Raw genomic sequence first — 27,173 nt, 5'->3', positions numbered from 1 at the left:
CGGCGCACGCGCGGCGGGGCGTGCTCGCGGGCGCCCACTGAGTGCCAGGGAGGGGCGGGGGCGGGCGGTGTGAGGGTCGTCCATTGGCCGAGCGGCGCGTCCGTCGGACAGCCCCGCCCCGTGCAGGCCCTGCCCCGCCGCGCCCGCGCCTGGCTCCCGCCCGCCCGCGCCTCAGGACCGGCGGGGCCGCGCGGCGCATCCTGCGGGCGGCGGCGGGCGGCCGGGCGCAAGATGATGAAGTTTCGGTTCCGCAGGCAGGGCGCAGACCCGCAGCGCGAGAAGCTCAAGCAGGAGCTCTTCGCCTTCCATAAGGTGCGGCGGCGGGCCGGGGGCAGCTGGCTGGGGGCGGGGGCGGGGGCCTGGCCGGAGCCACGTCGGGCCGGGGGAGGGGGCGCACGCCGGGCCGGGCCGCCCAGCTCCGCTCCGCCCGAGCCGCGCGCCTGCATCCCTGCCCTCCGCTTCCTCCGCTCATGTCTCCGCGCCTCGGACTTCGCTGGCCTCTCCCCGAGGGGCCTCTCCGCCTCCGTGCGGCTCTCAACTCTCGCTCTGGTTCCACTCTCTGCCTCTTTATCTCTTTCTTGGGGACCTCGGCGCCCCTGCGCAGCCTTTGGGCCCGATTTGTTTTGCTTTCGCACCCAGGACGGTGGGGAGGAGTGCTGAGTTGGGGCAGATGTTGGGGGGTGGGGCTGGGAAATCCCTTCCCGGTTCCTCTCCTCCCTTCCCCCACTGCCTGGGACTCCCGCCTGAGCTGTGCCCGGCCTGCCCGGGGCTCCAGGGGGGATGCCTGGCCGTGTAACCCACTGCACTTCGAATCCTGGGGTCTCAGTTTCCCTTGCGATGAAATGGGGCCACGGTCTTCCCTGCTGCGGACTCTATCGCGGGGGCAGCCGACCCACCGCTTCTGGAGCCTTGGCGGAGGTGGGGGTGGAGGGCTGCTCCTTCCTTTCTTTCCTGGGTAGGGCCAGAGGGGCCACGGGAAAGGGGCTGCCTTCAGCCCCGCCTTCCTGCTCTGGTGTGTGGTTGAGAGAGGCCCGGCCTGCCGCTTGCTAACTCCCCCCAGGGGTGTCACTTCTGGCCTCAGTTTTACACCCAAGCCCTCTGATCACATGCCCCCTTGCTGCTCTTGGGGCTTCGAGTCGTTATGCTCACATGGGGGTGACAAAATTGAGGTTCACAGAACTGACGACCTGGCCAGAGACAGAGTGAGCGGGGGCTTGGTCTTTGTGTGCCCTTGTCAGTGGGGTTTGACTTCAGCTTGAGAGCCAGGGCCCCTTGCAGGGGCTGCTGTAGATTCCGAGAGGCTGGCAGGAGACCCTGGTCCAGGGAGACGCTCTTTGGGCACTGCTTCTGCACTGGCCAAGGCCGGGACGTTTCTCAGGGCAGGCAAGGTTTCCCAGGTGGCAATAGAGGGTGCCAGGATCCTCGGGCTTGATGGCCAAGGGGCCCAGAGGGGAGGCTAGTGCCCAGGGGTTCCCAGGTGGCCCCTTCCTATGCTGAGTGACTGAGGGTGAGCCCCTGGAGGTGAGAGGACAGCGTGGTGGGGCAGGCGTCATGCTAAAGTGTCACTTCCTCAGCCAGGGAGTCGAGGTGTGAAGTGGGGGCCCCAGAAAGGTGGAGGGGAGGCGCTCCCCCATCTGGCCCCTGGTGGCAGAAGCTGGGCTCCCTGCTAAGGCGGGCGAGGCCGCATTCTGAGTGGGCAGCAGTGGTAGGAGGCGGGTGGACTTAGGCTGAGGGTCACTAGAGGGACTGGCAATTGATCACTAGAAAATAGGTCCCCGGGACTTCCCTGGTGGGCCAGTGGTGAAGACTGTGCTTCCACTTCCTGGGGCTCAGGTTCGATCCCTGGTCCAGGAACTAAGATCCCACATGCCGCGTGGCAACACCAACAAGCAAAAACAAAAAGCCTCAGATTCCCAAGTGGCCGGGGGTGGAGGGTGGTCGGGTGAGTGTGGACTTTGGGCTGTCTTGGGTCCAAATCCCAGCCCCTGCCCCTGGTTGCCTGTTGTGTGTCCACTCTGTATCATCTTAACACATACTGCCTTGAGGGGCCAGTGTCCTAGCTGGGGAGACAGTGAGAAGACGAAACAGGGAGTGGGGTGTGCAGCTGGCAATGGCTGGGCTGGTGGTCAGTGCTGTGGAGGAAGTCAGGCCGGTGAGGGTGTAGAGGAGCAGCTGCTGAGCTGGGGGAAGGCTCCAAAGTGGGGAGGGCACATGCCAGGTAGAGGGATTGTGGTGGGTGTTCTGGTCCTGAGGCAGGAAGCTTCCATGGTGGACTGGAGGAGAGCGGAAGGCCAGCAGCCAGGGGTCCATGGAAGGGAGGTCGGAGAGGGCCAGGTGGTAAGGACTAGGCTTTTGACTTGGAGTGAGCTGGAGGTCCCCGAGGGTCCTGAACAGAGGAACAGGCTGCAGGACCTGGTCAGGTCCAGTGTGGGCACAGCGGTGCCAGTGTTTGCCCCCTCACCCTGGTCCAGTGGTCCACTCTGTCCTCAGGTGGGCTCCCTAGTGCCTGGATGGGAAGCTGAGGCTCGGACAGTGCTGTGACTTGCCCAGGGCCGAGCCAGCTGCTCAGACGACTCAGTCCTTGCCTGGATGGGCTGGGGCTGGAGAAGGACACAGGCCTCAGGGGACTAGGGGTTCTTATAAAACCTGTGTGTTGATGACGCAGTGGTCAGGAGGAACTGGCAGCCACGTGTGGTATCCCACCTTGGTACTGGGGGCTGGGGGCCCAGGGGTGCAGCTTCCCGGGGAGGGCTCCTAACCAGGCCTTGGGGTTGACTAGGGCTCCTTGTGCTGGTGGGCGGGTGGGGGAACTAGGGCTTTGCCAGGAGCAGGGAACCCGGTGGGAGCTGTTCCACTGACACCCCCAGTGTGCAGCACTGCCTACTGCCCTGACCAGGGATGGGTGGGAGCCATGTCCCCCAGTTTCCAGGTCGGAGCCTGAGTCTGGGAGGTGCGTGACACCTTCAGGGACTGGGCAGGAAGCACCCTCTGTCTGGGCCCCCCTCTTCCTGTCTCTGGGGCTGGGAGTGGGGAGCAGCCCTGGTTCAGGGGAGTTAAGAGCCTCTGCCTAGCCAACCTTGCGTGTTGGTCTCTGACTGCCATGCAGAGCCTATGTGGGGTACCAAGGACTGCACCCCACTTCAGTCTGCCTGGGCGAGTGGGGTGCAGAGCCCACCCCGTGGGGCAGCTGGGTTTGCGTCTGTGCCCGCGCATCCTCCCTTGCGAGCCGCATTCTGTTTGTTGTCATGGACCCAAGTGTCGAGTGGGACGGGCCTTGGCTGGGAAGGCCTGTGGTGGTGCCAGGGCTCAGGCCCTTCCTCACCTGCGGGAGGTGTGGTCATCCATTTCACAGCTGAGGACACTGAGGTCCGGGGGCCGGGCATGCAGCAGGGACAGAGCTGGAGACTGCCATGGGTGGGCCTCGGGTGGGGGCTGTGCCTTGCAGACACCCCCACCTCCCTGCAGACCGTGGAGCATGGCTTCCCCAACCAGCCCAGTGCGCTGGCCTTTGACCCTGAGCTTCGTATCATGGCCATCGGCACCCGGTCTGGGGCCGTCAAGATGTATCCTTTGGGGTCGTGGCTAATGTGTGGGGCGCCGGGCCGGGCCCCTGGTGGAGGTCGTGCAGCTGCTGCCCTGAGGCGGCGCCTCAGAGATGAAGGGGTCCACAGCTGCCCATCGCTGCAGCCAGTTACCTCGGCAACCCTCCTGTTGTCCCAGCAGCTGTGACTGGGGAGGTAGGCCGGGGCTGGCAGCACATGGTCCCCAGCAAGGGTGGTGGGAGGACCAGGGTCACAACAGGCCTTACCCTGGGAACTGGGTGCACACACGTGTGCCGGCCTGAAGACACGTGTGTCCAGCTGAGGGCTGGGGGCAGTGCCAGGCTCGGCGTGGTGAGCACGGCGCGGCCCCCACCTGGACGCTGGCCCCGCACAATGGGCCTGTGAGCCGCACAAAGGGCCATTCTCCTGAGAGCTCCAAGGGGAGGGGGTGGGGCGGGGGGAGGCTGGCAGCTGGATGCCTCCTTCCTGCTGTGGAGCAGCCCACCCCCACTGCACGAGGTGAGCCCCCCAGGTGGGGCCCAGGTGCAGGATGTGGCTGGCCACTACAGGGTGGGATGGGGTCTCCCCATCCGGGACTCAGGGCACTGGTCGGGCAGTTGTGAGTTTGCCAGCTCCAGGGACCAAGGGGAGGGGCTGGGTCTAGGTGCCCCCTCCTCTTCCGTGGACCCCGAGGCATTTGTGGGACAGGGAGGAGACGGTGCCCTGGTCGTCTGCCCCAGGCTGCTGCCTGCCCAGGAGTCCCCTCCCTGCCTGCTGCTCCTGCCTCCAACTGCTGCCTGCCTGTGGGAGCCGTGGTCCCATGGCCCCTTCTCCCCGGCACAGTGTGTCTCTGCTGGTGGCGGGGTCTTCCTTGCACACACACCAGCCCCTCATGCTGACAAAGGATGGGCGGCCAGACGGCCTCAGAGGAGGACGAGCCCCCGTCCCCCAGACCACTCCTACCCGTGTCCTGTGTTAGGAAACTGAGGCTGGTCACAGGGGCCATCCCACTCCCGAGTCTGGCCCGTCTCCCTGGCGACCTGGTTCCCGCCCAGCACTCCTGCCCCTCTTTTGTCCCCTTGTCTGTGTTCTCCCGGCTCCAGCTCCAAGCAACGGCTCCTGCCTTGTCTCCCAGCAACGTTGCTGACCCCAGCCTAGTCTTCCCCGCTGGGGCCCCTTGGCCCGCCGTCCACGGTGAAGCTTGAGGTTGCTGGGACGCTGGCGCTTACACTGGGCACTTGTAGCCAGGCATCCACCTCTCCAAGTCCCTGGGGCCTCTCCCCACTCAGTGAGGCTGCCAGCCCCATGAGGGCATGGATTTCCTGGCCTGCGGCTGGCAGCAGCCTGTGGTTGTGGAGAGGCAGCCTGGACTCTGCTCTGCCCCGGGCTTCCTGGGCCTGGCCTCGCATCTCTGCCCATGATGCCAATGTGCCAGGCCAGCTCTTGCGCCCACAGACCCGTGAGGCTGACTTAGAGCCGTGAACTGGGCCTGGGCCGGGTGTGCCTGGAGAACTTGCGTTCTTAGGTGTCCTGTGTCTGCCCCAGGAGGCAGGCGAGCAAGTCACTGGCCGGTTTTACAGATGAGGAAGGGAAGGCCATACGCAGCACTGACTTGCAGGACCGAATGGGTCTGCATCCTGAGCGTAGTGCTTCTTCCGTAGAGGAGCCCCCAGACCTGGGAGGGCCCCAGGACAGGGCTAGGTGACACCCCTCCCCGTGTCACCGGGGGCCTGATGCAGTGGTCCTGGGGAGGAGGGGCTAGGTGATCCCTGGTGTTGGTGTCCTGGCCTGTGCCTGCTTTCCACCCTTGACCCGTCACCCTCAGCTACGGTGCCCCTGGTGTGGAGTTCACGGGCCTGCACCGAGATGCGGCCACTGTCACCCAGATGCATTTCCTGCCTGGTCAGGTGAGCCTCGGCCCTGCTGCCGGCCCCCAGAAACCCCCTGCCCCGCCCCCGATCCCAGTCAGCTCAGTCCTGGTCTTACTCACCCGCCAGGGTCGAGTCCTGACCCTGCTGGATGACGACAGCCTCCACCTGTGGGAGATCGTCCACCATGATGGCTGCGCCCACCTGGAGGAAGCCATCCACTTCCAGGCGCCCAGTCGGCCTGGCTTTGACGGCGCCAGGTACCGAGGGGCTTGGCCGGCTGTGGCTGCCAGATGTAGTGGGGGGCCTGTGAAGGTGCAATGGGGACAGGAAGCTGCCCCAGGGCTGGGACTTGAGGTGGGGTGGTGCACTTCGGGCTGGGCCTGGGTCCAGAGAGCTGCTCTGTGGACTTTGTGGGCATCAGACGGGAGTCCCAGGTGAGCCCATGGTCAGTAGGGAGGGTCTGTGCCCTGGCACTGCCAGGGCCCAGGAGGCCCAGGGTGGGGAGGTTGTGTCCCAGAGCCTGGGGAGCGGCCCTGTGCCCCTGTAGCGAGAGGGGCATCTGGAGCAGGAACTGACCTCAGCACTGGTCCTCTGGACCCTTAGACAGGTGCGGGACAATGGGCCCTACTGTGCGGGGAGGAGAGGGCAGGTCAGAACAAGAAGGGTCTCCCTGGGTTGTGAGGTGCTGGCAGGACGCCCCGGGGGCAACAGCGTGGGGTTCCACCCTCACGGGGAGAGTAGGGGGCCTTGCGGTTCCTGGCCCACAAGCCCTTGTTGGAATGGCTGCAGCAAGTCTGACCAGGTCACAAGATGCCCATCCAGCTCAGAAACAGGCTTGTCCTGCTTGGGCTTGGACCCAGCGTGGATCGGAGGTGTTCCAGCTCCTGTGGGGGAGTGATTGGGGGCCCCCTTCAGGGTCAGGAGATGTCTGAGGGCATGGGGCTTCTTGGTGGGGCTTGGAGGCAGAGTCCTGGAGCTTGTGGTCCCTGCCCAGGCGGGACCTGGTTCCTGCCGCTATCCCCTCTGGGTAGGGGAAGGAGCTCCAGGGCCTGTCTCCAAGACCTGGGGACCTATTTTTATCCCTCTCCCTGCCGACGTCCTGGTGAATAATTGAGTGAGCTGGTTATGGTGTCTGCAGCCACCACCGTGGCCTTCCCGGGGGCCAGCCCCCTGCATGACCAGGGCCCAGCGAGACCAGAGGGGCTGTAGTGAGCTGACAGTCACGGGCCCCCATGCCCTCCCCAGCAGGTGTGTGGGCTCCCACCCTCACCTGCTTCCCCTCGGCCCCACAGCGGCCTGCCCAGCCTCGCCCACATCACAGTGGTCCTGCTGGTGGCTGCGGGTGACATGGCCGCCCTGGGCACCGAGGGCGGAAGCATCTTCTTCCTGGATGTTCCCACCCTGACGCTGCTTGAGGGGCAGACCCTGGGCCCAGACGAGGTTCTGCGAAGGTGAGAGGCCACCCAGCTTCCCTGTGCCCCCTCCACCAGCCCCCGCCCCCCCCACTGGCCACCCCGCCCGCTCACTCCCTCTGCTGCCTTCAGCGTGCCTGATGACTACCGGTGTGGGAAGGCGCTGGGCCCCGTGGAGTCACTCCAGGGACACCTGCGGGACCCCACCAAGATCCTCATTGGCTATAGCCGGGGCCTGCTGGTCATCTGGAACCAGGCTGCTCGCTGTGCTGAGCGCATCTTCCTGGGGAACCAGGTGTGTGGGTGAGGCTGGCAGCCACCTGGGGCCTCTGCTCACCGCCGCCAAGCTCACGCCTTTCCCTCACCCCACAGCAGCTGGAGAGCGTGTGCTGGGAGCGCAGTGGCCACACAGTGGTCAGCTCGCACAGCGACGGCAGCTACGCCATCTGGGCCGCGGACACCGGCGACTCCCCAACAGCGCAGCCCACAGTGGCCACCACACCCTATGGTGAGTGTGGGGGACCTGTGTAGGGTTGGCTGTGACCCCAAGCTCCGACTGGCCTCAGTTGGAGAACTTCAGGGGGGATGTGTGGAAGGTGGCAGGACCAGGCCAAAGGTGAGAGCACCCCCTCTGCCCCACGTTGGGTAGCATGCCTTCCCCTTGGGGTGCAAGGAACAGCCGCCCGGTGGGGATGATGGAGGCAGGAGGGGATGGGGCAGTGTTGAGAAATGCGATCCAGGGCCCTCAGGTCCCTGCCTGAAAGCCTGCAAGTGAGGCCAGTGCTGTCTCCCCACAGGCCCCTTCCCCTGCAAAGCCATCAACAAGGTCCTGTGGCGAAGCTGTGCGTCTGGGTAGGTGGGGCCTGCCTGGGGGTAGGGTCGTGGGGGTAGGCTCTCCTGGAGCCCCACCAGCTGCTCATGCGGCTTTCTCACCCTGAACAGCGAGCACTTCGTCATCTTTAGTGGTGGCATGCCCCGCGCCAGCTATGGCGACCGCCACTGCGTGAGCGTGCTCCAGGCTGAAACCTTGGTGACACTGGACTTCACCTCCCGCGTCATCGACTTCTTCACGGTGCACAGCACGCGGCCCGAGGATGGTGCGTACCCAGCCCCCCTCCCAAGACCTAGGCCCCGCGCATCTCTGGCTGCGCTCACCCGCCCCGTCCCGCAGAGTTCGATGAGCCCCAGGCCCTCGCCGTGCTGCTCGAAGAGGAACTGGTGGTGCTGGACCTGCAGACGCCTGGCTGGCCGGCCGTACCCGCCCCGTACCTGGCCCCCCTGCACTCGTCCGCCATCACCTGCTCGGCCCACGTTGCCAATGTCCCCGCCAAGCTTTGGGCCCGCATCGTGAGCGCTGGCGAGCAGCAGAGCCCCCAGCCGGCCTCTGGGGCCTCGGTGTGTGCCGGTGGGGAGGGTGGGGCAGGGGTCCCCCGGGGGTACACTGCAGGCTGGGCCCGAGGAGGGGATGTGGCAGGTGTAGGTGGGACACCTGCCGGGCCTTTGCGTCCTGCACGTGGTGCCTGGCATGACTTCAGCTTACACCCGATTCCATCCCCCAGAGCTGGCCCATCACTGGGGGCCGGAACCTGGCTCAGGAGCCATCCCAGCGAGGCCTGCTGCTGACCGGGTAGGTGATACCTCTCCAGCCTAGTTGTGACAGGTATGTGAGCGTGTGTGTGTGTAGGCGAGCAGGGTCTGGTGCCACCTGCGCAGGTGCGAGGCCTGTCCTGGGCCTGGCGGGTGCTGACCTGCCCGCTGACTCAGGCCTGGCCCCTGGTGGGACCAGGTCACCCTCTTCACTGGGTGCACCAGGTGAAGCCTCCCTAGACTCTGGTTTAAGGCCCGTCCCTCCTTGATGAAACTGAGCTCCACCCACTCAGCCTATCCCGGGACCGGAAAATCTGGGCCAGCCCACGCCGAGCTGCCCAGGGCAGGTGCCGGAGAGCCCGGCCTGGGCCTGGCGGGCGCCAACGTGCCCGGTGACTCAGGCCCCACCTTCTTGCCCAGCCCCTGCCGTCTGCCTGTGCCGGGACCCTCAGGCCTCTGGAGGTGTCCCAGCCAGCCCGCAGACTTTGAGCTTCTCCCTCCCTGGCTCTGGGCTGCCGCCGCCGCCCAGGGGCCCTGACCCGGGCTCTATGGCTATGTCCTGGGCTGCTTCCTTCTGGCCTCCCCAGGTTTCCTGCTCCTGCCCTAGCATACTCCTCTGCTTTGGGGGCATCTCTGTCACGTGTTCTGGAGGCCCCTGGGGGCAGAACCCCCATGGTCCTCTGTGCCCTGAGTCACTGCTCCGCACCTTTTCTCATTATTTCCAGTGATATTTCTGCACCTTCTCATCGTCTCTGCAGGGAAGGGCCAGGCAATGTGGCCTGGCATACAGTAGGTGCTCAGTACTTGCTTGCCCTATACAGTTGGTGCTTCCTGTTTGCTGTATGCAGTAGGAGTCCAGTCAGTGTTTGGCTTAGGTGCTGGGGGCCCAGTGAGCAGTTGCTGGCTGAACAGATGCGGAGTGGTGGGGTGGGGCCCTGGGCCTGACACCGCCTCTCCGCAGCCACGAGGACGGCACGGTGCGTTTCTGGGATGCCTCCGGCGTGGCCCTGCGACCGCTCTACAAGCTCTGCACCGCCGGCCTCTTCCAGACGGACTGCGAGCACGCTGACAGCCTGGCCCAGGCCGCCGAGGACGACTGGCCGCCCTTCCGCAAGGTGCGAGCCCCCCACCCCCTCCTGGCCCGGGGAGCCTGGTCTGGGCTCTGCCCTGTCACCAGTTCCCCTCCCATCCCCGCAGGTGGGCTGCTTCGACCCCTACAGCGATGACCCGCGGCTCGGCGTGCAGAAGGTGGCACTCTGCAAATACACGGCCCAGATGGTGGTGGCCGGCACCGCGGGTCAGGTGGGGCCGAGGTGTTGCCAGGGCTGCGGGGCTCGAGGGCTTCTAGCGGGTCCGCTAGGGTGCTAGAGGGGTTGGCCCGGCAGAAACCCAGAGGTGGGAACGGGGGAGGCCAGCTGGGGCCTTGGGGACCCTCACAGGGTTGGGGCCTGGGCGGGAGCAACCTGTTAAGTGAACCCTGGGAGGGCGGGGCCTGCAGGTCTTGGTCTCCATGGTGTTACTCAGTGAGGGCCCTGGTATACAGTAGGCACCAGTCAGTGCTTATTCAGAGGATGCTTTCCAGACAGACTCCTGGAAGCACCCTGGCAGTGGTGTCACTGGCTCGGGTGGGGTGGGGGTGTCCTGTCCTCCAAGCTGACTGTCCCCCGCCGCCCAGGTGCTGGTGCTGGAGTTGAGTGACACGCCGGCAGAGCAGACGGTGGGCGTGGCCAGCCTGGACCTGCTGCAGGACCGCGAGGGCTTCACATGGAAAGGCCATGAGCGGCTGAGCCCGCGCCTGGGACCACTGCCCTGGCCAGCCGGCTTCCAGCCCCGCGCTCTCGTCCAGTGCCTGCCACCAGCCGCCGTCACAGCCGTCACTCTCCATGCCGAGTGGGGCCTCGTGGCCTTTGGGACCAGTCACGGCTTTGGCCTTTTTGACTATCTGCGCAGGAGCCCCGTGCTGGCCAGGTGGGCGTGAGCAAGCCCCTCCTGAGGTTCATGGGGGTGCAGGTTGGGGTGCTGGAAGCCTCAGAGGGCCCCGCTGGGGGAGGTCTGCCCCTCGGCTGCTTGACTTGCGCTTCCCTGATGGCCGGCCTGCACCCCCAGGTGCACCCTGCACCCCAGCGACTCCCTGGCCATGGAGGGGCCGCTGTCCCGCGTGAAGTCGCTCAAGAAGTCGCTGCGCCAGTCCTTCCGGCGCATCCGCAAGAGCCGCGCATCGGGCAAGAAGCGCACGGTTGCCGGCAGCAAGGTGGGGCAGCAGGCAAGGTGGGCAGGGTGATGGGGGCGGGGGGCAGGATGGTGGCCCGACCTTGCGCCCCTGCAGTTGCAGGAGGCCAACGCGCAGCTGGCGGAGCAGGCCGGTCCCCAGGATGTGGAGGTGACACCCGTGCAGCGCCGCATTGAGCCCCGCTCAGCCGACGACTCCCTCTCGGGCGTTGTGCGCTGTCTATACTTTGCAGACACCTTCCTTCGAGATGGTGAGACTGGGCGGGGTGGGCAGCCAGGGGTGGTGTGTCCCTTGGTCTTCTGGGAAATGGGTGATGGGGTGGACCCGTGCCTTCTGGAAGGCTGGAAAATACTGTGTGCCTTCTGAGTGCCAGGCTGTACTGGCAACAGGGTACCCTGACCCCCAGCAGCCCCTGGAACAACCCGATGGTGAGGCTCGGTGAGTGGGTGGGGCGGCCTTAGACCTGGGCAGAGAAGGGAGCCCAGGATCTGGGGAAAGTACGGGCTGCAGCACCAAGGCCTAGGCGGATGTGAGTCGCCCCGGCAGTGTGACTGGAGCAGAGGGCAGGCCTGGGAGGAGCTGGTTTTGACCCCAAGTGGGCAGAGCTCCAGCAGGTCCTGCCCAGGGCAGTGGTGCGTTGAGGTTTATGGACAGAGCCGCTGATCAATTTAACTTGGCAATGGGGCATTTCAGCCCTGCACTGACTCCCGACCTGTTCTCCATACATCGTGTATCTTGTAAACACGTTTTAAACACAACTTAAAACGAAGGTTACTGGGCAGCTCAGGGTGTGTCTGGCGGACCTCACTTCTGGCACAGGGCCTGTGTTGAAGCCTGGAGCGTGGATACTGATGGCTGGGGTTGCCTGTCACCCTTGGCCCACAGGTGACCCCATTCACCTCAGAAACGCCTTCTCAGAGTTGGCATGGGGTCAGCGTCCAGCTCGTGTGCGCATGGTATCTCTGCATCTTTCCTCCTCCATCTGGGAGGGGAGCCCCCCACTTCTGATGTCATTTGTTGAGGGCCCCTTTGTCTGGGGGGTCTTCCCACTGTCTGCATGTGGCAGCCCGCGGCAGGGGGAGGGGGGCGTGACCTGGTTCCACTGTCTCCCTGAGAAGCGTGGCTTCCTGTTGCTCACCTATTGGTTGCTCGGGTATCCCCTCCTTCCCAGCTAAGATTGTTGCTGAGGTCACCAGGCCATTGAGGGTGCACAGTGTGACTGCCGGGTCCATCTGCACCCCAGTGTTTTTAGCTCACTGTCTACTCAAGAGCCTTCCCTTTCCTACAAGTTGGACTGTGTGGTGTGCATCCTGGATGGGCCCGGGACTTGGTGCCTGGGTGCCCTGCGGGTGGGGCCCAAGTCCAAGTCTTTGTTGGGACTGGTGATGGGCCGCGTCACTGGGATGCTAGGAGAGGTCTGAGAGCTCAGGGTCCAGTTTGATGTGCCTGTGGAGGGACCCTAGAGGGCACTCCTGTGCCTGCAGGGGGCTGGCCGGGGTCACCAGGGATGTAGGAGAGACCCAGTCCAGGGTCCTAGGGCACCAGAGGGGAGGGATGGCACACACCCGCCTCACCAGCCTGTCTCCCTGCAGCGGCCCACCATGGCCCCACCATGTGGGCAGGCACCAACTCGGGCTCCGTGTTTGCCTATGCACTGGAGGTGCCGGCGGCAGTGGCAGGTGGTGAGAAGCGGCCAGAGCGAGCGGTAGAGGCTGTGCTGGGCAAGGAGGTGCAGCTGATGCACCGTGCCCCCGTGGTGGCCATCGCGGTGCTGGACGGGCGCGGCCGTCCACTGCCAGAGCCCTACGAGGCCTCGCGGGACCTCGCACAGGCGCCCGACATGCAGGGCGGCCATGCTGTGCTTATCGCGTCCGAGGAGCAGTTCAAGGTGAGCAGTCTCCGAGACCCCTTGGGGTTCTCGCCTCCTGGATGCCGTCGGACCCTTGGCCTGCATCCACTCCTGCTCACTGGGACCTCCTGAGAGCCTCCAGCCATGGCAGAGGCACCTTGGGGAACCCTGGTGCCCCTCAGGACCCTTGGGTGGTCTGGCAGGAGCTTGTGGTGTGGGGTACTGGCTTCCAACTTGACCACCCAGCATGACTGGCTTTGCCACAGGTGGAGGGGCCTGGGAGGTTTCTGGGCTGTGGAGCTGGGGTCAGGGTGGCAGCTCAGGGTGGGTGGTTCTGGATGGAGGTGGTGGGGGCCGGGCTAGACTGGGGGCACTGGAGTGTGTACTGGCCCGGGCTCCGCTTAGCACCCACTCTACACCCACCTCCAGGTGTTCACGCTACCCAAGGTGAGCGCCAAGACCAAGTTCAAGCTGACAGCCCACGAGGGCTGCCGCGTGCGCAAGGTGGCTCTGGCTACCTTTGCCAGCGTGGCCTGCGAGGACTACACGGAGACCTGCCTGGCCTGCCTCACTAACCTGGGTGACGTGCACGTGTTCTCGGTGCCGGGCCTGCGGCCCCAGGTGCACTATGCCTGCATCCGCAAGGAGGACATCAGCGGCATCGCCTCCTGCGTGTTCACGCGGCACGGCCAGGGTGAGGCGGGCCGGCGGCTGCAGTCAGGGCTCCTGGGAGGCGGGGACGTGGCCCCTTACTGTGCTTCCTGCCCCCTCCTAGGGTTTTACCTGATTTCCCCCTCGGAGTTTGAGCGCTTCTCCTTGAGTGCCCGGAACATCACCGAGCCACTCTGCTCTCTGGACGTCCGCTGGCCCCGAGGTGCCACACACATCAGGTGCGTGAAGGGGTAGCCCCTGGCCAGGGGGTTGCAGCGCTGGGACCAAGGCTGGGCTTGTTCCATCCCCCAATTCAGCAAGCAGCAGGGTGGCCCTCCCCGGTCATCCCTCTGGCCCCAGGGCTCAGGAATGGGAGGGCGGGGGTCTGGCCCTCAAGCCACGAGATGCCTGCCGGGGGTCTGCAGCACAGCCCATCTGTGCAGCCACAGGTCCCGAGAGTCACCCAAGCTGAGCCAGGCTAATGGGACCCCGGGCATCATCCTGGCCCCACAGAGCTGTGATGGAAGCCCCGATCCCATCTGCAAGGAGGCTGGTGAGGAGGCCGCGCGTTAGCTGGGCAGCTTGTCTCGTGGCAGTGGGGGTGTTCTGCAGGAGGCAGCTGCCCAGAGGGTCTGGGGAGGGGTTGGTTGGTGCTATGGTCCACCGTAGGCTGGTCTGGGACCAGGTCAAGTGTGGACGGGGCCTTGGAGCCCTAGAAGGACCCTGTTCACTTCCTCCCTGCAGACACCCCAGAGCCACCTGAGGCCATGCTCTCACCTATGTCCATTGACTCGGCCACCAGTGCCGACACCACACTGGACACAACGGGGGACATGACGGTGGAGGACGTAAAGGATTTCCTGGGGTGAGGAGCTGGCTGGGTCCACAGGAGGGGCTGGTCGCTCCCAACTTCCCTCCCTGACCCTTCAGCCAACCTCATACCCCAGCTGGGCGAAGGACTGAGGAGGGCCTGACCCCAGATCTGCTGACCGCTGCCCCTCCCTGCAGCTCCTCAGAGGAATCTGAGAAGAACCTGCGGAACCTGTCCGAAGAGGAGGCTCGAGCCTGCACCATCCTGATCAAATGAGGCTGCAGGTGCGCGGCCTGGTCCCCTTGAGTCAGTTACCTCCCCCAGCCTCTCCCGACACAGACCTTGTGGCTCCTTCTGTGTGACCCCCTCCCTCGCCTTGGGGTTCAGGCTGTCACTGCAGGGCCCCCCATCCTGGAGACTGGTGGCACACGTGTGGCAGGCCGCCTGCCCCGTTGGACCTCCTTGGCCTTCTGCTGATCCTGTTTGTCTCTGCTAGGGAGGCCAGAACTGCCAGGTCGCCCCCGCCCTGCTCGGAGCTGGAGCCAGAGGTCCGGTCCTCCATGTAGACCTGCACCTGCTAACTTTGGGGTTCTGTGGGGCCTGCCAGCCTGGCCCTGAGCCTCAGGGACTCCACCGGGCCCTGCCTGCAGGCAGAGGCCACCCGGAAGGTCAGGCGCCACAGGGGAGGCAGCCGGGTCCACGGCTACCACCTCCCAGGCCATGTGCCGTCCCCTCTTCTTTTGCAAACAAAGAGTATTTTTCTAACGCCTGTGCCGGGCACCACAGTCATTTCTAAAACTATTTTGGTACTTGCTCCTGGGCCAGCACCCCCTCGACCACCGTGCTGCGTGCAAGTGTGTGTGTGAAAGCTCCACTCGGGAACCAGGACCAAGGCCTGGCCGTGTGTGCATGTGCTTGTGCGTGTGCGTGTGGGGGTCAGGATGGGTTTCCTGTAGATTGTACTCTGGGGGACTTTTTTTCTGTCATTTTTGTTAAATTAGCGTTTTAAAATTAAAAATACTGATTTTTAATATTGAAAATAAAAGCATTTAATATCTCTTAAAGGACAGCCACACCTGCTTTATCCCTGGCAGAAGGGGAGTCACACGTGAGCTCAGAGTGGAGGGAGATTGCTTTGCCAGACCCCTGGAGACACTGGTCAGGGTCACCCCACTGGTGGCGCTGGGGACGGTGGCAGGGGGGCACTTATCCCTCCACAGAGGTGGAGCGCGGTGGCCTTAGGCCAGGGCTTGGCGGAAGGTGCTCCAGGCGTGGAAGCAGCGGGTGAAGGCGTGCTGCTCATTGCCCTTGCGCACGAGGCGCAGGCGGCGGGGCCGCTCGTGCTCCTTGGAGCGCATGTGCTGGATGTACACCTGGGGGGCGGGCAAGGGGTTGGTGAGGGCAGCCCCAGCCTTGGCCCCTCCCCCAGGCCCATCCTCGGCCCCTCCCCCACTCACCTGGCAGGCCTTCAGGCTCAGCTTGATCTCCACCTGGCTGGTCTGGGACCCCACCCACATGTAGACCTGTGGGGACAGCAGGGGACGTGGTCTCCCAGCCTCAGAATGCCTCTTTAGGAACCGTCAGGCTCCCAGTGTGGGCAGAGTCGGGCGGAGGGGGGGCGGGTCTCACCTCTTGGCCATTGTCTAAAAGCATGATGTCATCGTCTGCCAGGTCATCTTGGCAGAAATCAGAGCACTTCTCAGTCACTGCGAAGTAGCCCTTCTCATTGGAGCATCTGGGGGAAGTCAAGGGTCAGGGAGAGGCTGAGGGTCATGGCAGCAGGGCCAGGACTGAGGACGCTGGGAGCGGTGGCGGGGCGACCTCACCGGAAGAGCCGCGTGTGCTTCATGTACTCAGCGTCGTCGTCGTAGGGCTTCTGTGCACCAATGCCCACCCAGAAAAAGTTCTCGGGCTCCTCGCCCTCGTTGATGACCTGGGGGGAGAAGGCTGGTCAGCTCAGGGCCCACTGCTTGCCCGCCCCCACCTGATCACCCCCCCGCCCCGCCTGGCCCCCCGAGCCCCGCCTCCCTGTCACCTGACCACCCGCCCCAACCCCGGTCACCTGCTTGCTGTAGGAGGCCTCAAACATGCTGTTCAGGATGTCCTCTGCCAGCTTGGCCTCGTCAGGGTCTGACGCCCGGCCCACCCACGCGTACACAATTCCTTGGTTGTCCTCGCTCTCAAAGGGAACCTGGGTGTGTTGGGGTCAGGTCAGGCCCACCCTGCTCCCCACCCTGCCCCTCGGTCCCAGCCACACGAGACCCCACCTTGAGGATGAAGCAGAACTCTGAGTTGAGGAGACTGGAGTCGGTGTTGATTTGGATGCACCTGGGGGAGGGGAGGGGAAAGTGAGGGAGGGGTCAGCAGGGAGCAGCCAGGCCCGACCTCTGTGCACCCACGGCCGCCCCGCAGCCAGGTACCGGGTGCAGAGGGCGCTGCCGTTGGTGCGGATCTGGTACAGGCTGGGCTGCAGGGCGCCCTGGGCAGCCTTCCTCTTGCCCCGGTGGATAATGAACTTTCTCTTGAAATGGGACAGGAACTTGGGGTTCTCCTGCTGCTGCGTCATGCGCACCACCTGCAGGTGTGGAAGCGTCAGGGGCAGTTCCCTGGACCCCCACCCTGCTCCCAGTGGGGCAAGCCTCCCCAGGAATGCCCCCCGCCCAGGGCTCTGGGGCAAGGCCCCCACACCTCCAGCTTGCCAGGGAAGAGGCTCTCGAACTTCTTCTGCAGGCTGAAGGTGAAGGTCAGCCAACCCATGTTGGAGGCCTCACGGCCCTGCCAGAAGTACACGATGCACTGGAAGTCCTCCTCAGGCTGCTTCTCCTCCGCCTCGGCTGCCGCCTCCTTGCCCTCCTTGTCCTCGGCCCCCGCCTTCTCCTCCTCCTTCTCCTCCTCCTCATACTCCACGGGGACCCAGTACCTGCAAGGTCATAGGGCGGTGGGCAGGGCTGAACCGAGGCCCCAGCACCGGGGGAGGGCCGGGTAAGGGGGGGGGGGGGGGTGCAGGGCACCTGCAGAGGAAGACATAGCAATCCTGCGTGTAGAAGTGGCCGAACTCCTCTTCTGGCAGCCGAGCGAACTTCTTGCCCTCCAGCACGAAGCCCTCCATGCCGTCCAGGTCCTCGTTCCATTCCTCCATCAGCTGCTCGGCCTGCGTACGACCCCACCTGTCACGGTAGGACCGGCACAGCCGGCCCTCCCGCCCCGCCCCCGCGTCCCGGGGCTTGCGCCCACCTCGGCCAGAGCCATGGGCGGCTGCCGCGGCAGGAAGAGCGCCGTGAGGTCTGCCTTCATCTGGTCCTTCTTCTCGGCGTCACGCTTCACCTTCCCCGCGAGCCCCGGGCCCTGCAGCATGGCCTCTGCATTGCGCGTGTAGTCCACACTCAACACGTCGTCCCAGTTCTTGAACTTGGCCTTGAACACCTGCGAAAGCACAGCCTAAGGAGGCGGGGTCCGCGGAGCAGGGTGGGGCCTGGGACCTGGAACGGGGCGGGGCCGGAAGGGGCGGGCTATAGGGGTGTGGCCTGGGAATGGGAGGGGCGGGTAGGAAAGGGGCTGGGCTGGCAGCAGTGCTGGAAGCTGTGTAGGGATGTTATGTAGTCTGTAACCCGTTCATGGGGCGTCAGGGCAAAAACGCGGTCACAGGACTTCGGGGAGGAAACCTCTGAGGGCAGCTGCATTCATCCGCACCTGCGCCTCGGTGCCCTCTAGGCTGCGGCTGACCATGGCGTGGCGTGGTCGGTGGAGCATCCCGCACAGTTCCTGGCCCAGCTTGAGGGCTGCGGCACGCACCAGGCGTGGGGACTTGCGGCCGAGCCAGATGAACACGTCGGACCAACAGTCCAGGATGTACACGCAGCGAGTGTCCAGCAGGCTCTGCAGCTGCGGGGCCCCAGAGGCTGGAGGTCAAGGCCAGGGTCAGCCAGCAGGGAGGGATCTCGGCCCAGGGGCCTAACTCCCTGTGAGTCTCACCAGTCGCATCCGAGGCATCAGTTCCACTTTGGGCCGCTTCTTATGTTCCACGGAGAGCTTGTAGTTGATCTGTGGCAGCTCCAGGTAGCCCAGGCCCAGGCCCACCTGGCAGGAGCAAGAGATGGGTTTAACTAGGGTGGGTCCAGGGAACACAAGACCAACCCACAGCAGCCCCTGGTTAGGCTGGCCACTGTGCTCAAGTCCACAGCCTGCTCCTCTCCAGACTAGTCTCCCTGTACCCCAACCTCCTTTCCAGGAAATCCTACCAGCAGAAGGGTTGTTAAACCTGCCTTCCCTCTCTGGGTCCTTACAGATTTTCTAACTGGTCCTTTTCCTGCCCACATCACCCCCATCTTCCTGTCACCCACAGAGTCAAGACCAGGTGCTCAGGCCAGGCACCCATGTACTTCTCGGCCTTTCTCTCCAGTCCCACCTTCCTGGAACCACAGAGCCTGATGCTAGTTTCCACGGCCCCACTCAGACCCTGGCATTTCCTGCCCAGGAGGTGGCACCCTCTCCCCACCAAAGTCCAGAATGAGCCCACAGCCACCACAGTGGTGCAAAGGCCCGCCCATATCCTGACCACTGATGAAGCTCACCTTATACAGCTTGGGCTGGGGTGGCCAAAAGTCATCAGGCACGTGCTTCTTGATCTCGGAGGGCTCCCCACCCAGCGTTTCCCAGAACTCTGGGGGCTCCTGGCCCTGTACCAGCAGCGAGATCTCTGCCTTCCCTTTTCGCTCATTCTTGTTAATTTTCTCTGCAAAGAGCCTGAGGGCAGATGCAAAGCCTTAGTGAGGCCCATACCTCCTCAGGTGACCATGTTCCTTTGCACAAAGCACCCAGGATGTCTGGGCAGGGTGCAGTCCTCTTACCTGGCCTTGGTAGTGCTGCTCAGCGTGGCCTGGGCCCCTCGCCACACGTAGATGTCCAGCCCTCTGTCCAGCAGGAAAACAAACCTGGACAGAAGTGGTGGGAGGGGCTGCAATGGGCCACATGCAATAACTGCCCCTGTGCCTCTGACCTCATCCCAAATCCCTCCTTGCAATGTGGGACAAGGGCTGGGCGGCTTCTTATCTAGAGCCCAGCTTTGTCCCCCTACACTTGTGGGGAGGAGGTACGGGGTTAAGCACACCACCTCACATCATGGGGCTCACCTTGGGTCCAAGGAGGCCCCCTTGAGAGGCACGGGCTCCAGCTTGATGTTCTTCTTCCCATACACGCGGTACATCCTGGGGGCCAGAGCGAGAGTGGCTTGGGGGGGCACCAAGGGCAGATTTACCCCAATGCCCTCCCCATCCTTCCCGACTGAGTCCAGGTCAGTGCCCCTCACACACAAGCCTCACCTGGTCACGTAGTGCGTGTCCTCCACAGTGTAGAAGCCACTGGCTGTTCCACCCTCAATGTAGGAGATGTCGTTGTCAAATACCTGTGAAAGGGTGTGTGACCTTTTACTGAACTGCCCCCCTACCCCCACCAAATACCACCTGTCAGGAGAAGCAGAGTTGTGTACAGATGGATCAGATGCTATGAATCCATGACAGTGTTAAAAAACAATATAAGATCTATGCCTGCAGACAAAAACACACTTGGGGTGTTAGTATACACACAACCATGAACCCGTTTGCTCCTGTACAAGACACAGCATGGTAAGATTCAAGCGTATCAGGGGACAGGACCAAGCACGTTTACAGAACATGGCAAACTTAGGTAAGTACCCAAAATCTTCTGTAGGTGTCTGCATGTAACCAGCTGGTGGCAGGCCAGCATCTCTCACTGACCCAGTTCACTGGATGACTCTGGCCCTGCCCTTGGCCCCACCTCCTTGGTAGCCAGTCCCTTTGCAACTCTTGCTTCAACTTCCCGTCTCTCCTGGCTACACCCCCACCAAGTGGACTCCCAAACTAGCCTGGCCATCTCATCTTCACCTGACCCAGCTCCCAACCAGTGGTCTCATCTCGCTCCTCTGACCTCACCCCATCTGTCCCCGCACTGGACACATCCCTGTCAGCCCCACCCAGCCCTCGCACCTGCAGGAACTCCTCGCTCTCGTCGCCCATCTCCTCGCGCACCGTGCGGCACTCGGCACCCAGGTAGTTGCGCAGATTGACGGCGTGGATGGCAGAGCAAGCCTTCTTGTCGAGTGTGGCCTCCCCGCCGATCCAGTAGTAGATCTCCCAGTTCAGAGAACCGCTGTCATCCAGAAAAGTCTGGAGGCCGGGGCAGCATCTGGGTCAGCCCCTGCCAGTGGCACCGCCATGCTCTGCAGAGCTCTCCCCTCCCACCCCATCCAGAGCGATCCAAGAGACGCCCCCACGGCCCCTCGCAGCATCCAGACTCGCACCTTGAGCACGATGTAGCAGTCTGCCTCATAGAACTTGCCGTGGAGGTCTTCCTCCACCAGCACAGGCACGAAGTTCTCGATCTGCCAGATGGTCAAGCCAGGCAGCTGGCCCACGTCCTCGGTGAAGAACTCCGAGTAGTCAAGGCGCGGCTTCTCCAGGCCCTGGTCCCAGCGCCGTACCTTGCCCCCAGGCGCTCCGGCCTCTGCGCTCTCCTGGTGGGGGCGGGCACAACACTGACTTGACTCTGCCCATGCCCAGCTCTGGCAGAACGGAGCCCTTCTGCCCTTGTCCCCTCTCCCACCCGGCCTGGGTCCCTGGCGAGCAGAGCCAAGCCCTGGTCTAGCCGGATTACCTCCTGCTTTCTGTTTTTCTCCTGGGCCACATCTGACATGCCCTTCAGCACCTGCTTGGCCTGGTCGTCCTGGGCCGAGTCCTTGCGCCTCCGAAGCCGCATCTTGCGAGCCAGGGGGTCCTTGGGCCCACTCCCTGCTGAAGGGAGGGGCACACGGCTGACCCGGCTGGCTCCGACCCCTTCATCCCCAGGGCATCCAGCCAACCAGGGGCCAACCCCACACCCCCTATCCAGAGAGAACATCCCACCCTGTTTACAGATGAGTAAGTTAAGGCCCAGAGAGGCATCCCATGCTCACCAGCGGCCGCCGCGGCCACCGTGGCAGGGGAGGCACCCGCCAGCCGCAGCTGATTCTGCAGCGAGAAGTCGATGTTGTACCACTCGGCAGCACGGTCCACAGGTTTGGGGGGCATGACCAGGCTGGGGTTCTCCCGCACATCCAGGACCTGCCTCATGGGTGAACAGAGCCAGTGCTGAGCCCCGGTTCTCCCTCAGTGCCCCCAAACCCCATCTCCACCTCTGCACCACCAGGGCCAAAGGGCCCAGGTCCCCACCCTGCCACCCCCGTGGGCCTGGCTTCCCCATCTGCGAAGAGCGGCCTCACAGGCTGGCTGTGAGGCTTAAGTGACAATGCCGAGTGTGATGTGGATGCCGGATAAGCGTCACCCCCTCCCCACCCTGGCACCAGCCAGCCCTCCAGGAGCCCCTGCTGCCCTCTCCCCAGGACCCCATTGCTTGGTCTTTCCTGGGGGTCTGTCCCCACCCCCAGTACCAGCTGCCTGCAGATAAGCATCACCTCCTCCCCACCCTGGCACCGGCCAGCCCTCCAGGAGCCCCTGCTGCCCTCTCCCCAGGACCCCATTGCTTGGTCTTTCCTGGGGGTCTGTCCCCACCCCCAGCGCCAGCTGCCCGCCAGACCTCAATCTCCGTCAGGAAGTGGATGGCCTCTGGGAGGGTCACCAGGCGGTTCTTGTTGAGGACCAGCTTCCTCAGCTTCGTGCACCTGTGAGGACATGGTCGGGCCTCAGGAGTGGGCAGACAGGGGCCTTCCAGTCCTGGCTTGGAGAGCCAGGTGGGACCAGAGGACCTGAGCAGCCCGGCCAGTTAAGAAACCAGCCAGCTCCAAAGAGCCCAGAAGGCTGGGGGCGGGGCGAGTTTCCTTGTGGCTGAGTGACTGGAGGCCCTTTCTGTGGCTCCTACAGGCAGCATCCTCCACTATGGCCTTCTGAGAACCAGCGACCCCTGGACACGAGCAAAAGGGCATCAAAAACCACACTCTGCCCTCAAATTAGCTCAGAAGCTGCCAGGGGTCTTCTGTTCTCAGGGCCGGGGACCATGCTAGTGGATGCTGTGACCTCGGGGAGCAAAGGCAGCACAGCGTCTCAAAGGGGGCAGCAGTGCAGTCCCTCTGGCCTTGCCCCTTGTCCCTGAAGGGCGCTTGGGGAACCCACTGGCATGAACCCAGTGTCTTTATCCACAAACTCAAGTCAACCCCTCGTGTTCTGTACAATGCACAGAGACCACGGGGCGCGGGGGAGGCCCCACTTCAGCCCAGCACCTGCAGAGGCTCTCGGGGATCAGCTCCAGCTTGTTGTTGGCAGCCATGAACTCCTCCAGGCTGGACAGCTTGCCGATGCCTGAGGGTAGCCCGTCAAAGTCCAGCTGGTTGGAATTCAGGTACAGCCTCTTCAGCTTGGTCAGTTTGCAGATGGCCGACTGTAGGGGACACAGCAGATGTGGGGTCTGAGGTGGGTGCCAAGATGGCCTATGGCCGCCCCACCCTCCCCAGACCTGCACACACGGGCAGCGAGGTCAGCTGGTTCCGGGATAGGTTCAAGGTCTCCAGGTGCACCCACTGGTCGATGCACAGGGATAGCTCCGCGATCTGGTTGCTGCTGAGGTTGAGGCGCCGCAAGCCAGGCAGGGCGTACAGGCACTCGGGTACGCGCGTCAGGTCGTTGCAGGACAGGTCCACATCTGGGCACAGGTGAGCATGTCAGCTGGGGCCCCTAGTGGCTCCAAGGCAGCTATGTGAAGCCTGGCTACCCCTCTGGCTCTGTGGCCTCAGGCACATGATGGGTGGGAACCACACCCCTTCCCCTGGAGGCACCCCTCCCCCTAGAGGCTTTTAGGGAAGTAGGGTCCAGCGGCCTCCTCCATGAGGAAGGAAGGGGCTGAGGGCTCCCGGGGACTGCCCACCTGCGAGGTGGCTCAGGCCCTCCAGGCTGGTGGGCAGGTTGCTCTGGGTGCGCTGTGTGTTCCGCAGGTGCAAGGTCTGCAAGGCTGTCAGTGCTGGGAGCTGCCTGTGGGGAGACGCAGGGAGACACTGCCTCAGGCCAGGGGCAGGGCCTGAGGGTGGGTGTGGGCGGGGTAGGCGGGATGCCTGGTGTTGACAGCTAGGCAGGCGGGTGTCGACCCAGCTAGGCCGGACCCAGTGGGGAGGGCGGGCGCCCACCGGAGCTGGGCATGCAGCAGCGGGTTCCCATTGAGCACAAGCGTCTGCAGGTGCACGAGCCGGCGCATCTGGGGGGGCAGGCTCTCCAGGCGGTTTTCGCTGAGGTCCAGGTACAGCAGGTCAGTGAGGTTGATGAAGAGCTGGTTGGGGATGCTGTCGATGCTGTGGGCAGAGGGCCAGTGGTCAGGGCTGCGCTCCGCTTCTGGGGTCAGCCATCTCCCCGGCCCAGCCCAGCACGCGGCACCTGTTGTGGCTGAGGTTCAGCACCAGCATGTTCTTGGCGTTCTCCAGCTCCCGCGGGCACTCTGTCAGCTGGTTGTAGCTCAAGTCCTGGGGAGGGAGTGAGGCTGGGTCAGGGGTAGCGGGGCTGACCCCACCCCGCCAAGCCTGCACACGCTCAAGGGTTGGGATGGGTGCTGAGAGGACAGCAGAGGAGGAGGTTTCCAGGCCAAAGGGAGACAGTGGGACCCTGGGAGGAAGGGGCCTAAGTCAGGGAACTGAGCAACCTTGGGCAAGGCACTGTCCATCGGACGTCTCCAGTTCCTTCATTTGTACAGTACGAAAACCATGGCCCCAGGGACCAGGGCAGTGGGGGGAGGGTCACTGAATAGTAGGGTTCACTGCCAGGTGGTGGGTGACCACTGACCAGGACTGAGAGATCGTCCAGCTTGAAGATATCATCAGGGACTCCTGAATTCTTCAGACTGTTGGCTCGAGCCACAATGGCCTGGGGATAAACCACGAGAGTCCATGAGCCCTGGCTTCCACTCCAAGGAGAAGCAGAGGTCAGGGAAGGCTACCTTCTCTGTCAGCCCACGGGAGACCAATCCTGAGTGCTCTCCCACTCTGGTCTTTGCTTGTAGTCCCTCTACTTGGCAAGCCCTTCCTACTCTACCAATGAGCTCCTATTCACACTTCAAAGCCCAACTCAAACGTGCCTCACAGCCCAGCACACAGAAACGCAGGGAACTTTTTCTGATGGAATAACCCCTCTCCTCCCAGTTCCACAGGGCAAGATAGGGATGGAGCTCTGAGTCAGAGTTTCTGGCACAGACGGAAGAAGGCTGGACCAAAAGCATCCGAGTGTAGACTCACAGCAAGCCTGCTTTCTGTGCCCTTAGGGCTGAAATCTGCTCAGGCTTTCATGGTGCAGGACGTTAGTGCAGGATGGCTGAGGAGGGGGGGACGGACCAGGGGATGGCACCATGGCCACAGGTGACAGAAGGAGAAACAGGAGCCGCCACTGTGGCTCCCTGTCTGCCCAGTGTCTGCATGGTGACACCCTGCCACTTCACGGCGGTCACTGAAGGGCCATCTCGGAAAATGCAGAGCTCAGCTTTAACCCGACTCCAGAGGTGTGCCCTTCGCATCTCAGGGCTCCAACCTAAAGGGAATGACCACTGGAATGGCCTGAAGATCTGGGACGGGAGGTTCCATGGAGAACAGCAGGAGGAATGACCCACCCAGACCACCTCCCCTGCCCTGCCCCAGCTTTATCACTGGGGATAAACCACAGGCAAGTGACCTGCCCCCGTGGTCAGTTTCCTCATCTGTGAACTTGGTGGAGGTTGGGATCACATGAAAGACCCTTGAGAAATAGCTGGAGTGCTGCTCGGCCAGGATCAGCTATCACAGCAGTTCAAAATGGATCAGACTTAGGTTTTTTCACCTTTTCTCCTACGTGTTACTCAACTCAGGTCATTACTGCATGCTCTCTCCCCCAACCCCCCTGACACCAGGGTGGACAGAGGGGCTGGCCTGGCCCCCAGGCCCCACCCTGAGTTCTGCAGTCTTGGGCGGCACTCACCCGCAGCGATGGTAGGCTGGACAGCTCCCCATGCAGAGTGGTTAGGTTGTTGTGGCTCACTGACAGGTGTTCCTGGGCCGGCACAGGGTGCAGAGGCTCAGCAGGGTGGGCTGGGCATCCACAGAGCACCCACTGGCACCACAGCCTTCCCCTGTCCAGGGACCCTCCCATAGAGCCCCCATCCACCACCAGGGCCTTGCCCCACCCAGGGATCTTCCCACAGAGCCCCTATCTGCTACCACAGCCTTGTCCTACCAGGCACCCTAGGCCATCCAGGTCCAGTCTACTCTTGCATCTTTCCTCTTTCGCACACCTAGCCTCTTCTTGCATACTTCCCAGGAAGGGTGCTCATCCCCTCTCCACCAGTTCTGCTTGTGACAGGCAATGTCCTGCACAGGCTCTGCCCACCTGGCTAGCCCCATCCACCAGGACCCTCCCCTGCCTGCCCAAAGCCTCTTACCAGCTTCTGCAGGGAGGCCAACTCCTCTGGCAAGTAGCAAAGGCCGGTGCGGTTTAGCTTCAGCCATCGCAGGCTGGTCATGGCCTTGACGTTCTCAGGGAAGTAGCCACCCTGGGGGAATGTCACAGGTCTGGGACATGGTACCCTTGCTCTGCCACCTTGTGGCCCCCACAGCCCGTGGGAGCCTTTGGGGGGCAGTAGTCACGTCTAGTTGGGTGTGTGACCCCAGACACATCACTTGGCCACTCTGTCTCAGTTTTCTCACCCGTAGAATAGGGCTGGTGAAAGCCCTCTGATGACAAAAGTCTCCTGAGAATCCACTGGTGATCAGGATGGCTGCTGACCTAAGACCCGCCTCTCCTGCTGGATTCTCGGCCCAGGAAGGCTTATTCTAGGTGCCACCCCACAGTCCGCTGTGCGGTCAGATCAACTCAATGTTTTCGCCTTGCATCCAGGCTGTGCCTGTTCAATTTGTTGAACTGTGCCTCTGCCAAGGCCCCACCTGTGCCCTGCCACCCACCCCCTGCATGAGGCCCCAGCTCCCCACCCTTTCCCACACAGGAATATTCATTAGTTCACTCACCCATTTGTCCCCCAGACTCAAATGCCCACCTCAGGACCCCAGCCCTGTGGCCAGAAGCCTGGGGAGGCTTATGCCTTCAGTGCTCTGGACTGGTGCCTCTTCTCCCTACATCCACATTCCCTGCTGGTGACTCACTCTCCTAGACTGGAGAGGACACTTGGTGACTCCAGGTGAGGACGGTGGGGATGGAGGCAGAGGAGTGTGCATGGTGTCAAGGGTGGGTAAATACAGGAAGAAAGGGCCTGTCTCCTCTGCCCTGACCCCAGCCACTGCCTGGACCACTGCACCCTGCAGACCCAGGCTGACGCTCCACTGACGCCAGCCGGGGTCGACCCACTCATCCACCCTGCAGCCCTAAGGACCATCCTGGAACCAAGCCATCTCTCAGGGCCTCCTCTCTGGTCACCAGCCCTGCGGCCTCATTCTCAGTTCTCAAGAACCACTGATCCGCCCCGAGGCTGGGCTGGTGTTCCCAGCGGCCCTGGTCTGCCAGTTCGGCAGCTGCTCAGACAACTGGCACCCAGGGCCTCGCCCACCTGCCCAACACGCCCTCCACAACTAATCCCTGCCTCCAGGGGTTTCAATGTAAGCCCCTCCACCAGTCGAGAAGACGAGGCTCCGAGAGGGGAAGTGACTTGCCTAAGACCACACAGGATGGGGGTGGCGGGTGCGGGTAGCGCAGAGCCGGCGGCGCAACCATGAGTCAGGGCCCGGCTTGGGCTATGACCTCACAGGGGCGGGGAGGGCTGGGGAGGCGCGAGCTCGAGCTCCGACCGGGACCCCCGGCCGGCCTGCCGGGGCCAGGCGCCAGTACCCTCCCCGGTGGGCAGACCCCGCGCGCCCCGCGCGCCCCGGCGCAGCTCCGGGACCCTGCGCGCGCCTGCCCGCCCCGCCCGGCCTGGGCTGTCTTCGCGGGCGCCGGGCGGAGGCCTGGGACATCGGCCCGGGGCGGGGTCCGGGCAAGCCCGTCTGCGGTACCGGGCGCGCAGGAAGCGGAGGGGCGGGCCTGGGGTCCCGGCTGCCGCCCGGAGGCTCACCTTGAAGTCGTTGCCGCTGAGGTCCACGCCGCGCACGAACGGCAGCACCCCGGTGCCCTCCATGGCGGCGCTGGGCTGAGGGGAGCGGACCGCGGGCGGGGCCTGGCGCTCGGGGCGGGGACCGCGGAGCCGGCGGGGCGGGGAGCGCGCCGGCCCCGCCCCTCAGCCCGGGGCCGCTCGGGGCCAGCTCTGGGGCGTGGGGCCTAGAG

The 27,173-nt window shown here is 63.9% G+C and overlaps 2 protein-coding genes across 5 annotated transcripts; one reads left to right on the top strand and one right to left on the bottom strand.

Annotated features, from left to right (window-relative positions):
* Nucleotides 1-152: 152 nt before the first annotated feature.
* Nucleotides 153-15,017, top strand: LLGL1 (LLGL scribble cell polarity complex component 1). Of its 2 annotated transcripts, none has more exons than XM_019981331.2 (23): nt 153-312; nt 3,466-3,563; nt 5,368-5,449; nt 5,540-5,670; nt 6,706-6,864; nt 6,958-7,120; nt 7,201-7,333; nt 7,623-7,677; nt 7,768-7,922; nt 7,997-8,220; nt 8,385-8,452; nt 9,374-9,527; nt 9,610-9,714; nt 10,088-10,380; nt 10,519-10,663; nt 10,739-10,892; nt 12,235-12,530; nt 12,921-13,185; nt 13,267-13,381; nt 13,586-13,695; nt 13,887-14,007; nt 14,151-14,237; nt 14,450-15,017. In XM_019981331.2, the coding sequence occupies exons 1-22, from the start codon at nt 232-234 to the stop codon at nt 14,227-14,229; spliced, it is 3,186 nt and encodes a 1,061-aa protein (XP_019836890.2). In that variant the 5' UTR covers nt 153-231; the 3' UTR covers nt 14,230-14,237; nt 14,450-15,017. The 2 variants fall into 2 exon arrangements, with proteins under 2 accessions (XP_019836890.2, XP_019836889.2); XM_019981330.2 differs by having other exon boundaries at nt 7,198-7,333.
* FLII (FLII actin remodeling protein) lies at nt 14,978-27,173 on the bottom strand. 3 transcript variants are annotated; one of them, XM_070773169.1, is made up of 30 exons: nt 26,965-27,173; nt 25,345-25,455; nt 24,885-24,956; nt 23,724-23,804; nt 23,322-23,407; nt 23,078-23,239; nt 22,822-22,925; nt 22,424-22,599; nt 22,181-22,338; nt 21,541-21,625; nt 20,921-21,068; nt 20,623-20,759; nt 20,270-20,482; nt 19,956-20,135; nt 19,272-19,354; nt 19,083-19,157; nt 18,801-18,884; nt 18,525-18,696; nt 17,926-18,030; nt 17,644-17,835; nt 17,188-17,376; nt 16,965-17,104; nt 16,642-16,873; nt 16,374-16,528; nt 16,221-16,281; nt 16,016-16,144; nt 15,780-15,886; nt 15,583-15,688; nt 15,411-15,476; nt 14,978-15,326 (listed from the first exon to the last, which is right to left on the bottom strand). In XM_070773169.1, the coding sequence occupies exons 1-30, from the start codon at nt 27,025-27,027 to the stop codon at nt 15,192-15,194; spliced, it is 3,807 nt and encodes a 1,268-aa protein (XP_070629270.1). In that variant the 5' UTR covers nt 27,028-27,173; the 3' UTR covers nt 14,978-15,191. The 3 variants fall into 3 exon arrangements, with proteins under 3 accessions (XP_070629270.1, XP_070629271.1, XP_070629272.1); XM_070773170.1 differs by having other exon boundaries at nt 20,623-20,756; XM_070773171.1 differs by having other exon boundaries at nt 24,885-24,994; nt 26,965-27,116.

Source organism: Bos indicus, chromosome 19 (assembly GCF_029378745.1).
Source record: "Bos indicus isolate NIAB-ARS_2022 breed Sahiwal x Tharparkar chromosome 19, NIAB-ARS_B.indTharparkar_mat_pri_1.0, whole genome shotgun sequence".
Lineage (NCBI taxonomy): Eukaryota > Metazoa > Chordata > Mammalia > Artiodactyla > Bovidae > Bos > Bos indicus.
Note: the sequence above shows the minus strand (reverse complement) of the source record. Positions and strands in the feature narration are given on the sequence as shown.

Bases quoted from the DNA above. Each gene is read 5' to 3' on its own strand.
- LLGL1 (XM_019981330.2), top strand. From the start codon at position 232: ATGATGAAGTTTCGGTTCCGCAGGCAGGGCGCAGACCCGCAGCGCGAG. The intron at 3,564-5,367 runs GTATCCTTTGGG...CGTCACCCTCAG, and splicing joins CGGTCTGGGGCCGTCAAGAT to CTACGGTGCCCCTGGTGTGG. The intron at 9,528-9,609 runs GTGCGAGCCCCC...CCATCCCCGCAG, and splicing joins ACTGGCCGCCCTTCCGCAAG to GTGGGCTGCTTCGACCCCTA.
- FLII (XM_070773169.1), bottom strand. From the start codon at position 27,027: ATGGAGGGCACCGGGGTGCTGCCGTTCGTGCGCGGCGTGGACCTCAGC. The intron at 16,529-16,641 runs GTGTGGGGGCCT...CCACACCTGCAG, and splicing joins TCTTCCCTGGCAAGCTGGAG to GTGGTGCGCATGACGCAGCA. The intron at 16,145-16,220 runs GTGGGGTCTCGT...CAACACACCCAG, and splicing joins AGTTCTGCTTCATCCTCAAG to GTTCCCTTTGAGAGCGAGGA.